General features: G+C 37.0%; 1 protein-coding gene across 1 annotated transcript in view; it reads left to right on the forward strand.

Annotated features, from left to right (window-relative positions):
* Positions 1-14053, forward strand: part of ppih (peptidylprolyl isomerase H (cyclophilin H)) — a 31722-nt gene extending 17669 nt beyond the window's left edge. Inside the window, exons 5-9 of the mRNA XM_026925660.3 lie at positions 2789-2831; positions 6660-6752; positions 9793-9880; positions 10096-10136; positions 13600-14053. Coding sequence (XP_026781461.1) covers positions 2789-2831; positions 6660-6752; positions 9793-9880; positions 10096-10136; positions 13600-13668 — 334 coding nt within the window. The 3' untranslated portion in view covers positions 13669-14053. The remainder of the gene's footprint in view (positions 1-2788; positions 2832-6659; positions 6753-9792; positions 9881-10095; positions 10137-13599) is intronic.
* The last annotated feature ends 162 nt before the right edge of the window (positions 14054-14215 follow it).

Raw genomic sequence — 14215 nt, forward strand, 5'->3', positions numbered from 1 at the left:
TTTTGCAAAAAGAAATTTAGCAAATTATGACACTGTTTTCATTTTGACTGCTGTTGTGTGGCAAACAGTTTTTTGTAATTTTTTTTTTTGTAACTTTTGAAATGTAACCTACAACTTGCCTCACAGCTCAGTTACAGTCTCTGTGGAATTTCACATGTTCTGCCTGTTCTCTGGTTTCCTCTGTTCTCCTCCCAGTTTCTAAAAACATGTGGTTAAGTGGACTGGAAACTCTAAATTGCCCTATATGTGACATGGGTTTGTGTGTTTGTGTGCACAGTGCACTGAGATGGCCTGGCGTCCCATGCAGGGAGTGTTCCCATCTCATGCCCAGAATGAATGAGCATGTACTAAAAAACTATTTACTCATGAGTGATAGCTCTGACTGCCATGTTTTGTTTTGTTTTTACATTTTTATTCTCTAAAATGTGGATTGTCTTTAATGAGAAGATTAAGTGTCTGCTGCCTGCAAAATAAGGAATCTCAAAGATAGCTGTTCTTCCAAATGGAACAACTGAGTAATATTGATATTTTGACATAGTTGTGCTTGTGGAATATGGTGATATATTGTCGAACTGATGACCAGCACCTAATGTGAATTTGCTTTATGACATTTGCAATCACGTACCAATACTTCATTCTGCTTTTCTTGGATGTTTTCGTTACTTAGTAGTAGTAATAATGCTAGTCATAAGCTGCCAGAGTATTACTGCTTGATGAAAGACTTTCCTGTTTGTCAAGACACTTTCTGTAATTTTTTTACTCACATTTTTTATCAGCAAAAAGGATTAATTAAGCATTTTTTGTTGCAATGATTTGTGCGTAACCAGTGCAACTAAAGAGTTTTTTTTAAGAAAGATGGAGCTAAAATGTCTGAGCTGTAACAGTTATTGTAAAACATTAAGTTTTAATTTTAATTTGCAAATATCCAGGACTTTTTAATGGGGGGATTTTCCACATTTTCAGAGGAAAAAACTTAGAGGAAAGCGCTATCTGCCCTCTTCCACATACATGAGCTCTCAGACACCCATGATAGTGTGATTGACAGGGGAGAGCGAATATGCCATCCCTTCCACCCAGAGAGCACAGACAGTTTTGCTCCCTTGGCTCCCAGCCGCAGATGGCTGTGGCATCATTGGGATTCGAATTTGCAATCTCCTGAAAATAAGGCAAATGCTTTTCTGTTGCTAATTTTTGATTAATATCTAGAGGCAAAAAGAAATGAAAGCAGCTGATCCCTTTTTTTCGATACTGTTGCTGTTCCTTTGCTTATGAACATGTATAGCACCCTTTTATGAGACTGAGCAGTTCTGGGTTTTCTTTATGGATGTACAGAAGAATGAAAGTCTTTGTAGAGATTTTGCACATGTACCAGACCAACGTTAATCCTAAGATTACTGCAAATTTCAATATACTGTATAAATCGAATCTCTTCAGGTCAAAGAGAGCATTTTACTTCCTTGTTGATTGTATTGTGTTTCCAGCAAGAGGCTCATTCTTGTTTAAAGAGCAAATGAAGTGTAACAGTGCAAAAACATTGTGACAGCAGGGGTGCAGTTGAGAGCTGGCTGGTGAGTGAGTGGTAGGGGTGAACATGCACCTGTGGGTAGTCTACTATTAGGTGGCATTGAGCAGAAAAAAGGAGGAAGTGTGCATTTTGGAAAGTTCCTTTGTAATATCCTTCTAAGTAGTGTGTAGCACACTGAGGAGCAGATGGTTTTTGTGTCTGAATGTATTGGGGTCATGGTGTAATCTGCTGGAAGGCATTACGGGTAAACAGCTCGAGAGACATATAACTCTAACTCTGTTAAGCAGGAAGATGTTAATTTCTTTGACTACGAGTGTGAAGATTACTCTGGATCCATGGAACTATTTGTCGGAGCTAATTCCACTGTATGTTTACAATCCTAGAACATACATATGTATAGTATACAATAAATGCATGGCAGCTGTAGATTGGAAAAACATTGCTGTTGTAAGAAAGAAATGATGAGGACGTTGAAGATCACAATGAAGAATAACTTTATTGTGTAGCAGTGATAGAATACGTGAAGCACTTCGGGTTCAAAGTGAGTCAAAGTGAACCTTGAACAATATAAGTTCAGACAAGTTCTACTGTTTTTCAAACCAGTTTTTCCAGCACGTAATGTAAATGAAGCCGTGCTCTAAATGTAATTTAAGGATAACAGTTGACCTTAGCACTTCCTGTTCTTAAATTCTTGTCATTACAGGTGTGGCCACCCAAATGGTGGGGTGATGGGATTGTCTAGACAGATGTCCTTCTGAATGTTAACTACAGTCACGTACCCCTTTGTTCAGGGATGGTTCATGCTATAATTGATTGACTGTCACTTCAGGTGGTATTGTCCACATATTGCTGAGACTGAGATGAATTGTCCGTGTTATACTTAAGCCTTTTTGGGGGATGAGCTTGTTCTAGCACCTACCTTGGAGTGGAATCTGCTTAGAGGCAGTCTGTAATTTCTTACACTTTTTTTTTTCCTTCACTTTTAGGCGGTACGTTACTTCATCATTCTGTACATTTGTCAGACTTTATGACTGTGATTTTTTTTCCTAATTTGCAGAACATTTTATGCGCAGATTGCTTTAATTCAGAAATGTGTGGAAAGACATCAGTTAGTTAGCCTGCACTGGTGCTCTTCACAAAAACACTTTCAGACCAATGCCACATGAGCTTGCTATCTTTGCTATCTGTTTTTTTAAAGCCATATCCTTGCAGTAAATTATATTATATTTACCTTGTTCTGTTTTCTTATTCTCTGTCTTGCAGGGTTATTAAAGACTTCATGATTCAAGGCGGTGACTTTGTAAATGTAAGTACAGTGTTTTTATGTGAATAGGCAGGACCCGTGCAACAGAAAGTACACAGCAGCTGTTTGTCATGTGAATTTGTTTAAGGTATTGTGTATTTGCAGTCTGGGTGCGGTAAATCCTCTGACAGCGTCTAGATATAAATATTTAAAAAATATATATTTGTGCTCTGCATTTAACCCATCCAAGTGCACACACACACACACACACACACTGTGAACACACACCCGGAGCAGTGGGCAGCCTTTTGTTTTTTGCTGTGGCGCCCGGGGAGCAGTTGGGGGTTCGGTGCCTTGCTCAAGGGTCTCACCTCAGTCGTGGTATTGAGGGTGGAAGAGAGCGCTGCTCATTCGCTCCCCCCATCTACAATCCCTACTGGACCAGAGACTCGAACCCACAACCTTCGGGTTACAAGTCCGACACACCCTGCTCTGCTCGAAAATACCACTGTCTGAATCTACATAAATAGCTATTCCTCAAATCCAATAATGAAACATTCTTTTAAGATTTGGTCACGGTTTAGAAGAGCCTTTTCACTTAATGAGTTTTCAATTTATGGACCAATGCTAAAAATAATATGTTTATCCCCTCCATTGTTGATGGAGCCTTTACAATTTGGGTTGGGAATGAAATTACCACATTAAAAGACTTGTATGCTGCAAACACTTTCATACCCTTGGAGCAACTTTAACATTCCACATTCTCATTTCATTAGGTATTTACAGCTCCGCAGTCGTATGTCATTAAATAGCTTCCAATTTCCACTACTACCACCTAATTCACTAGATACCATTGTGAATATTAGCTGTCAGTCTAAGAAAGTAAATGGTACAGAGTTCTCCCTGCTTAATTCGTACAGTTTGAAAGCCCCTGAATAACAATGGGAGGAGGATCTTGATACGCAGATTTTCAGATTTTTGTTTAAGATATGTAATTATTCAGTTTAAAAGAGGTCCATTGTAAAATTGGCTAAATTCACTCCATGCATTGACCCTATGTGTGATAGGTGTAAAACAGGACCAGACACACTATCATGTTCTGGTCATGTTCAAAATTAAATATATTTTGGCAATCAGTATTTGCTTTGTCATATATGGGCTTGCTTACACTGGATCAATATTTGGAATAACCACACAAGTTGCTTTCACAGACAGTTCTGCCAAGAACGCAGTGGCTTTTGCCACTCTCTTAGCCAGGTGACTCATACTGCAAAATTGGAAGGATGAGTTCCCATCTACTTTTAAAGACTGGCTGAGAGAGCTTATGCATTATGTGACTCCTGAAAAAAGTTGATGCTGTATAGTAGGATGTAGTCCTGTTTTAGCATACGTAGAAAAGATGACCTCCGACTTTTCATTTTTGTGAAATGCAGAATTTTAAAATGTGCATTTTTTTCTTAATAATACTATTCCTGTTATTACTATTGTTATTATCATTATTGTGCAGTGTTATGTTTTTGTGGGAGTGTTTTTTTTTATTTATTTATTCATGTTTCTCTGTATTGTTTAAAAAAAGACAATAATTAGAGCTTGTTTCAAGAAAAGAAATAAACATCAATTTTTCACTTGACAAAATATTCAAAAACACAGATTGTGTTTCAACTGATTTCCCATTTTATTTGTGATGTGTATAGAAGCCCATTATTCCCTACCCTGGGTAGTGCACCAATGTAGGGAGATACTTGAGATTCGGTCAGAAGAAGACTAAAATATGTCAAGTATTAGGAGTGCAATTTTGAACCCTTAGAGTTAGCAATGAATTTTCAAATGATGAACGATTATGTCATCACTGTTAGTCAAACTACGAAAGGTCAAATTCTTTAAATTTATTTGTTTCTTTGTTTAAATGTCTTATTTCTGCATTGTAAAGGTGCTTTGGGTAGACTCTGTGCTTTCTTCGTGTGAACTACAAAGTCATTGTACCGATTTATTTGCTTCTTGTTTTAAGTCACCTTCCATCCACATGGTTGTATACAAAGCCCCGCCCCTCTCCAGAATCCAACATGGCCACGTTCATCCATGTTAGTTCGGTAACTAACTAGCTAAAGTAACATTCCATCTTGTCATTTTGTTGACCAGTTATGGCATGGTTAGTGTTTAGCACTGGATTCCGCAGTATTTGTGTTTATGAGCAGTAAAATGGGGGTGTGTCTATAATATGACTGACAGGAGGGGATATAATATTTCCCCCTTCAGGTGTATTATACAATTGCTTTGATTAGACTGGTTTGACAGTTTTTATTGAGTTCCTCAGATTTTCATACATTTGTAATATGAGGAACTTTAAAAATATTGACCAGTGCACATTTGAAACTGGTAAATTCAGGAACAACACCTCTGCTTAAGTCTCTTCTTTCACACAATCTGTATTCATTAATCAAATGGGATGCATTATTTGACAGTTAGCTGTATTACAGTAATTTTTGCTGTACTTGTACACACTCCCTGTCTGGTAGTCAGAAAGGTTTGTCACTGAGCCATAAGCTTAAATGTTACAGTGACGGCGATGTGTATTACACGTTCTTGTTCATTGAATTGTAAAAGTATACCTTATATGAAAAGGACCTGTAGACATAAAGTCAGTAACTATAGGAGAGTTTCTAAGTACCTGTAATTTCCTTACAAACAGCTTGTCTACAACATTGCACAAGGAACAAAAATTTAAGTGGAGCCCCTTGCTGAAACAAAAGTCCAGGGGGTGGAGTCGGACCTGATCCAGCTCTTAGTGCGCAAACGTCGTGAAAAAACTCCCAACCCTGCGATTTATACATCAGCATTACTCAAAGCAAGACACTACATGTGAACAGGGTACGTTTTAAAATAATAGACATCACAACCAATCTTTGCCAATTGACTGCTGATATTCTTACGAGTAACCTTTGTATTGGAGCGTTTTCAAAAAGGTACATTTATTTATGCAAATAGACTTAAGTCTAGTGAGTCTAATTAAATATGCATACATCTGCAAACTTGATGCAACTATAAAAATCTAGTCTTCTGATGTTGAAGTAAAATATTTGTTTCACTGTGAAGACACTCAAGAAAACGACTTTTACAGAAATGTTTGTTGGAATATCATTTCTTTATTGCTTAATCAACAAAATACCACACATGCTCTATTATCAAAAAAATTGTGCCATTTTTCAGTATAAAATCTTATGTAAATCGAACAATAATCAACATTTTGGGAAAATCATTTTTAATATATTTCTAATTAGGGACTGGAATGAACATGTAACAGAAACAGAAAATTTTGTCTGAGTATTTTATAAAGTACATGAACCATAATGATGCATAAATTGACACAAGCTTTTCAGGGATATATGACATGACGTGATTATGTTGAGTGGGCGGAGTTTAAAGCCTCCCAAGTTTCAGATAATGAGGTGGTGGGTGTGGACGATTTTTAATATTTTTACTTTTACAGTTTAAGAGAGGAGATGTTATAGATGCAGCATAGATGTTTCTACCTGTAGTGTCTTGCTTTAACAGACATATGGCAAGACATCTCTTTCCATCGGAATAAAATTACTTTTGCATCCATGAAGTATATTTTGTGTGTGTTTCACCCAGTATAGATGAATATAGGTATAGATTAAACCTACATGTTGTTAGCTAATACTAAGAGTTCTGGTTCAGTGGCCTTTAGAAAGACAGCTCACTGTCTGAATGTCCTCTCTCCCCCTCTAGTGTTCAAAGCCATCAGACGCAGCATGGTTAACTAACAGGCACCTGTGTGTGTGTGTGTGTGTGTGTGTGTGTGTGTGTGTGTGTGTGTGTGTGTGTGTGGCATGAACCTCTGACCTCTCGCTCCATGGTGTTTTCTCACAGGGAGATGGCACAGGGATCTGCAGCATCTACAGAGGTCCATTTGCAGATGAAAACTTCAAACTGAAACATTCTGCTCCGGGCTTGCTGTCTATGGTAAGTGATCACTAATATTTACACCTTGTATTAACATGTAGCATGTACACCTTGTATTGGACCATCAGGTACAGTGGGTCAGGTAAGGCTGGAACATTCTGTCTCTTTTTAAATGTTAAACTGACTATTTCACAGCTGATTGCAGCAGATAATTTTATGCTGCTGTTTCCAAAGTGCACGTTGCAAGTGATTGGACTGGAGTGCGTAGGGAAGGCAGCGTGATATTGCATGGGAGATGGAACGGTCATCTTACTTTTTAATAATGAGGCTGACATATTAATAATGTATTATGAACAAATGATCATCAAGAGGTAATGTTGCATTATGGCCTCTATAATAAAAAAAAAATCCTAAGAAATGCTATTTTCCGGCCCACTCAAGCTTACTGTGGTTGGCAAAATGAGTCATTTAAGATTCAGCCACCACATGAATGAACTTTGCACAGGTATTTTAATGTTATGTCATATGTAATATAAAATAATATACACTCACCATCCAATTTATTATATGCACACCTGCAATTATCCAATCAGCCAGTCACGTGGCAGCAGCACAGTGTGTAAAATCATGCAGATACAGGTCAGGAGTTTCAGTTAATGTTCACATCCAGCATCAGAATGTGACCTCGGTGACCGTGGCATGGTTGCTGGCTGGTTTGAGTATTTAAGAAAACTGCTGATCTCCTGGGATTTTAACACACATCATCTCTAGTGTTTACACTGAATTTTTTGACAAAACAGATGGTGTTTGCCCCTCCATTTTGCACTACATCCAACTATAATATTTTAACAACAGGAGTAACTGCCAAAGGATGTAGACCATTCTTACACTCATCATTAATTCATCTTCACTAACTTTTATTCTGGTCAGCTGCCTTATCTGCTGCAAGATCTGATGACTATATTTTTGTATTCATCAGTTGTGTGTGTGTGTGTGTGTGTGTGTGTGAAGTAAAAGGTGTAACATTTTCAACCAAAGTGCAAGAATCTTATTAAGGTTGTGAACTGTCACCAATTTTCTATTTATTTATTTATTTTTATATACATTCACCTGTAAATGTACTCACTCACATACACACTCATTTTCTGTCAGGATAATATGAAGGATTCACCTTCAGTATACTGATAAAAGCTTCAGTATTTTGATACTACTGTGTTTAATTTTATTTCTATTTAATTGTGTACATGTAACATTATTAAACTGTAATAACACACACAGTTTTGAAACAGAATCTCTTATGACATTTTCAACTAAAACCGAACAGTGCAGTGAAAAAATCTGAATACGAAGTGTAGACGTTGAGCAGGGAAATAAATAAAAGGTATACAATACAAATACAATCTAGAAACAAATGCTTAAAATGAGCAAAATTATCTGCCAGTAGAATAAGAAAGTGTCTAAGAGTAAAAAAATGTCTTGAAATAGGATTAACAATTCTATATTTGGTTTACTGTAATTGTATTGTAGGAAACACTAGAAAAATTTGACTACGATGTCAGTTTTTGCAGTGTGTGTTTTGTTTGTTTAGCATGATGAACAAGACACACGTTTCACCTGATTACAGCACAAAGTTGTCGAGAAGTGGAATATCTGCCACTTAAATAAATCCAAGTAGTTCTATAGCTATTTATTTTTTATTCAATAGATTCAAAATAGAATCACAGATGCATTTGAAAGTGTTTGTTCGAAAGTGGCCAATGTATCACGCTTCACATCTGCTCTTGCCCTTGTGTTTATACCTTGCATTTATTTCCCTGCTCAGCGTCTACACTTTCCTGTTCCTCCTGCGCAGTATGTAAATAAGTTAACGAGCCAGGAGAGTGTGTGAAGTCAGGGAGCTGTCAACATGGTGAGAGTAGCATTGCCAGAGATTTCTTTATATTATGAGAGTCATCCTTTTCCCCCCACACACATTCTTAGTTATAGTTCTTTGGAATAATTCAATGACGTATCCTGCGGGTGTGTTTTTTTTTTTCTCCTGCATGCTAACGTGATGCAAACAGTTTGTATATATTGCCTGCCTGAGATCTTGTCATAATATAAGCTAGACTTCCTTCAGAGATACACTGATCCAGTTATGTTGGGTCTTTTTTTTATATATAAAATGCATCTTACTGCAAGGTAAACTGGGATGTTGAAGTGTCTGTGAACTTTAATAAATTGAATTAGTGAATTACTTTCAATGTGTGCACACAATGTGTGAAAACTGTCACTGCAGTGGTTGAGGGATGCTGAATCTCACTGTCGAACAAGTCATGCAAGTGTTTTGTAAGGAATAAAACACAATGAGGTATGCTGTTGTAGGAAAATAATCAACTACAGGGTGGTGTGATGCAGCTCAGCATGAAGCAGAATTTGTGTTACCACACAGAAGTTGTTTTTATTATCCGATAACAACACATCCCTCAGTGGTTTATTCCTCAAGTACCACAGCAGTTTGCCAACAATTACAATTTAATTTATCACAATGGTATGCCGTACCTTTTTCCTTTCATAGTTACGTTTAATATCGAGGAGCATCCAGGAAAGTTGGTTCTTGTTATCACTTACATTATAACAGCTACAAACAGTTGTTCCTCACCAACCTTTTTCTCTCACTTAAATAAGAAAAAAACACAACTTCTGAAGACAGAAAACGTACTGTTAGAAAACACTGACACACAACATCTTTTAGAAGCTAAACAAATTAATTATTATCTTGCATATTAGTAATCTATGGGTTTCCTGATGAGGAAATCAAATATTCAAGTGGACACTTGAAATTGCTGCACAATTATTTGTTTAATATAAGGGTTACATGTTGGCCTTTGCAAGAAGTTTTAGGTGACTTTTATGGATCAGTTATTTTGATTTGTTGGTGGAACTTTATGTTGGTGGAATTTCGTGTATCAGTAGAGTTCTAGTATCCCTTTGTATTGCTATTTTTTTTTTCCCACCTTGGGAATCACATATTACCGGTTGACTGCTTGTCAGTATTTGTGAGTTTCCTGCTTTGAATCTTATTAACATGTGTTCATTCCTCTTTTTTTTCTCTCCACAGGCAAATAGTGGCCCAGGAACAAATGGCTGCCAGTTTTTCATCACCTGCACAAAATGTGACTGGTTAGACGGGAAGCATGTAGTGTTCGGTGAGTGCGAGCAAATCTAACTGAGATTTCCAGGTGATCATCACATGAATATTGTGTTTCCAAGTTGGGGAAAGTGAAATGTATGTCACGTATACACAAATTAGTGCCAGTACACAGATTAGTGGCGCTCCAGAAATCTGGACTAACTCTGAAATGTCTGATTATCTGTTTAGATATTCCCTAGGATTTTCCTTAATCTTTTATTTTCATTTCAGGCAAAGTGGTGGACGGTTTGCTCATCATGAGGAAAATTGAGGTGAGCTTCTGATTTTAAATCATAAAGCGACTCCCAGTAAAACAGGCAGAAAATTTGAATAATCCTGCTCTTCAGATATAGTTTAGCTATTCAGACCACATGTTTGCATTTTAAAGCTAGTTGCAATCTTGTACTAACTAATGCTATCTTTAAAAATGCAACTTGTATGATAAAGCTACCATACCATGAGCTTTGACACTATCAGAATGAATAAGTGTTTTTGTGCAGTGTATGATGTCATTCGGTGAGCAACACAGATTTGATGCATTAGTCATTTTCACTGGATAGTGATGAGTGACTGTGAGCTTAGGGCACAGAATGCCAGCTTTTTTTAGATGGTATGTACAATTATATCAGGCGAAACATTTCATTGTACCCCCACTGTTCCCACTTCCTGAAAGTAATATGATCTTAAATCAAATTGGCATATTTAGTAAGGATGCATCGATACACTTAATTTCACACCCAGTATGAATACACGTTTTTTTAATACTCATTAATACTCATACTGATACCAAAATGAGCAACATACTTACTATTAATTACGTGCATTTTTATTGACGACACTCACTGAAGCTGCTCTGCGTGCTCAAGGTCCTTGCACTCTCCAATAAATATACTGTTTACACACTATAAAGATGTTTTATCAGGTCTAGGGAAGATGATGTAGTAGCTTCTCATGAAATTTGATCAGAGCGCAGCTTTGACTGGCGTCATTAATCGTAAAACGCGTCCAGATCTGTGTCATTTAGTAGTGGCGCCTGTTCATTAGGATGACAGCATACACTAGGCTTACGTCCCGTGGTATCACATGGTATCGGCGCATTTTTACATGTAAGAGTACCAGTAAATGAGCATGGTATTAGACCAATACCTGATGTACAAGGGTGCTTGATTACAATTCTCTGTAATCAGTGACTCTCTGAAGTCTGTGACCATAGACATCACACATCTGTCGAATGATATCTTCTCAATCGTCTCTACCTGGCCTGTGATGAAGAAATTTTCCGGTTCTTTTGATGCTTTTTTGTGCTCAGTGGTGTTCAGGTTAAACATATGACTTGGCAAGCCAAGAACATTTGCTTTAACCATGAGTTTTTAATAACTCTTCTTCCACCTTCACTGAGCAGCTAAAGAGCAACAATGACTCGGAATTCCTGTCTTCAGTTCTGCTTTGTCAGATTCTTTGTGCCTTAACAGCTGCTGGACACCATGACATGATGGTCAGGTTAATCACAGAAGCATGCTCTGTTCTACAGTATTTGCTTACCACTAATGGATAACCAAGCAATAAGCAGTAGGTAAAGTAAGTGTGTTTCCGCATACAACATAATCTGAAAGCTGCGAAAAAAGATAAAAGCTCTTTTATCCTGCTGTAGTCAGATGGCAGTGATGCCAATTTTTTAAATTTCCTAGAATCTTCTTAGAAAATGAGTAACTCAAGATTACTACCTGTTAATTAGATGACTTGCTAGCAATGGGTTTTACTGGTAATTCATTCTGAAGGTGGCAAACTGACCTACTGACTTAAGTCATTTTGGTGACATACTTAAGTCATGATTTTTTAAAGATTTTTTGTTATTTATTACTGTTATTATTTAAACACCTCAGACACAATCTCAATCCCATATAGCTTTATACTCACTTCATGAGCTCACTAGGCCTGTAAAGGCTATCCCCATTAAAACTACTTTTACAAATTCTACTGCTGGAGCACTTCGTCAACTAAGTTATGTGATGAAGTCTGATCTCAGATCGTCAGTTTTGGTGCATTTGCTACACATAAAAATGCCAGATGTAAACGGCTCGTCCATGAGTGATCAGATCACCTGAGATGGATGTTAATACCAGGTGTGAACAGGGCTATTCCATCACAGTAGCACAGCTTAATCTTTATCTCATCTGTCTATAAATCTCAAAGTGCTACATTTTTATAGCACAGCACTGTTGAATTCTCCATTCTGATTGGTCAGAAGGTGTTGATTAACTTTCTATAACAGCATGGCTCAGACAGTAGTCCCAGTTCAAGACAAATCACAGGTTTATATCAGTGCACTTGTTCTAATATGTTATCATTTCTATCAATACAGCTGGGTCGTTAGAACTTGTACAGTGGACGTGCCACATAATCAAGAATACCAAGTCGATTTTAAACAATGTTATTTAACAAGGAATAAATGTGGAGTCTTTCTGTAAGGAGATGTTTATTGTACATTTATGAAAGAAGACCCTGTCAGTGTCAGCACTTTAAGGCAAACCTGTTCCCTTAGGTTTTTTTTTCCTGTACATCCGTACGTCTGTCTGTGGTTGAATGTTTTTAAGATTTATATGGAATTATCATTATAACCAGCAGATGAACTGTTTAAATCCAAACAAGGTCAAGGTCACAGCAAGGTCAAATCTCTTAAATAGTTTTTCTTCAGTAGCTTCCTTCCTGTTTAATATTTATTTTATGGCTATTTTAGATGTACAAATTAGTAACAAGAAGGACTAGACTTGTAGGCGGTGGAGACCCCCCATCGAGTTGTTTTTGTTATAATAACCTTCAAGAGAGAGAAAAAGAGAATCTGGCGCGGAAATGACTGTTTATAGCTGTTGCGACGTGAGTGATAACAGGAACTAACTTGTTTCACCAAAGGTCCACAACATTAAATGTAACTATAAATGGTTAAAACAGTATGACCTGTTGTTCTTTGACTAATAATAAATTGTTAGCGCTGACGAATTACGATGGTGTAAAAACAATAAAATGTTTTGGAGTGTGCTGTTATAAGCAAATAATAACCCTCAAAGTTGTAACAGAAAACTCCAGTTTGTCTTTGATTATTTTCCTGTAACAGCACACCCTGTCATGCTGTAATCCACACCAAACAAACTGTAACCTGGCCCTTCGTTTCTTAAAGCTTGTCAGTATTTTCTGGTGCTAGGCCATGTTAGATCACGATGGTGGGACTTTGCTCTGTCCCTCATTTTGTTGAGACAACATGCCACATATAAATGAGCCGGCTATGATCAACTCTTGACCTTTTGTAAGCTCTCTTGTCCAAGTACCAAGTGAGCAGCAAATTGTACAATTATTTTTGGTTACATAAAACAATGGCACTATGTATTAGAATGCCTGTAATTTCTACACACATATACACCTTCTAATTAAAATAGAAGCCCTGCACTTTACCATCATAGTAATTCTGACATTTCAAAGCCAGTGTTCTGGAGTCCAGAACCAAAACGTCCAGCGTCCAGTTGGTTTTGGACTTCACTATATGCTATGCCATGCCATACTGAAAGAGAAATATTAATGTGCAATTTCAGTTCTGTTGATGGGCTTTGGTCACATTTCAAATGACTCTAGAGTGAAAAAAAAAATTTTTTTTTTTGTTTGTTTGTTTTTTGTTTTTTTTGCATCATTAGCTTTGTAAAGGCTATTATTTAGTTAAACTCTTTCTTTAAACATGTGTTGCAGAACGTGCCTACAGGACCAAACAACAAACCCAAACTACCCATCGTCATCGCTCAGTGTGGAGAAATGTGATTTCTTTTTTTTTTCCATCTTTCTTTTCAAGCAGCTTTTTTTGTTGTCACATGTATGCAGTGGTTTATTATATTCTTGTCACCCAAAAGAGAAACCTTGAAATCAAGATTTTTTTTTTTTTATGTATTTTCTGACATTATTGTGATCTGCAACATCACTATGCTCTATAGTATCTTTCTCACAAATTCCAACACAAATAATTGTGTTGTCCTCCTATAAATTTTGAATGCTGATATAACAAACATGGTGAGACAAATACAGAAGATAAGTGTCTCCTGTTTCTCTTGAGGCGTAAGAAGAATACTTTCATTGTCCATCTTTTGGATCGCTTTACAGTTAACCATTCTCTGCCAAGTATCCTGAATAAATTTCAGCTTTTTTGTAAGGAACGGTTTCATTCATTCCTTGACTTTCCATGACTAAGTGTTATTAGTGCATTGGCGGGCATCTCATTTGATCCGATTAATAAAATGAAATTTCAGCCAAAAATCATCCAAGCGCCACAACTTTGAAAGCATTCAAACAGGAGTTGAAACCAGACTGAGCC

This window comes from Pangasianodon hypophthalmus, chromosome 8 (assembly GCF_027358585.1).
Source record: "Pangasianodon hypophthalmus isolate fPanHyp1 chromosome 8, fPanHyp1.pri, whole genome shotgun sequence".
Classification (NCBI taxonomy): domain Eukaryota; kingdom Metazoa; phylum Chordata; class Actinopteri; order Siluriformes; family Pangasiidae; genus Pangasianodon; species Pangasianodon hypophthalmus.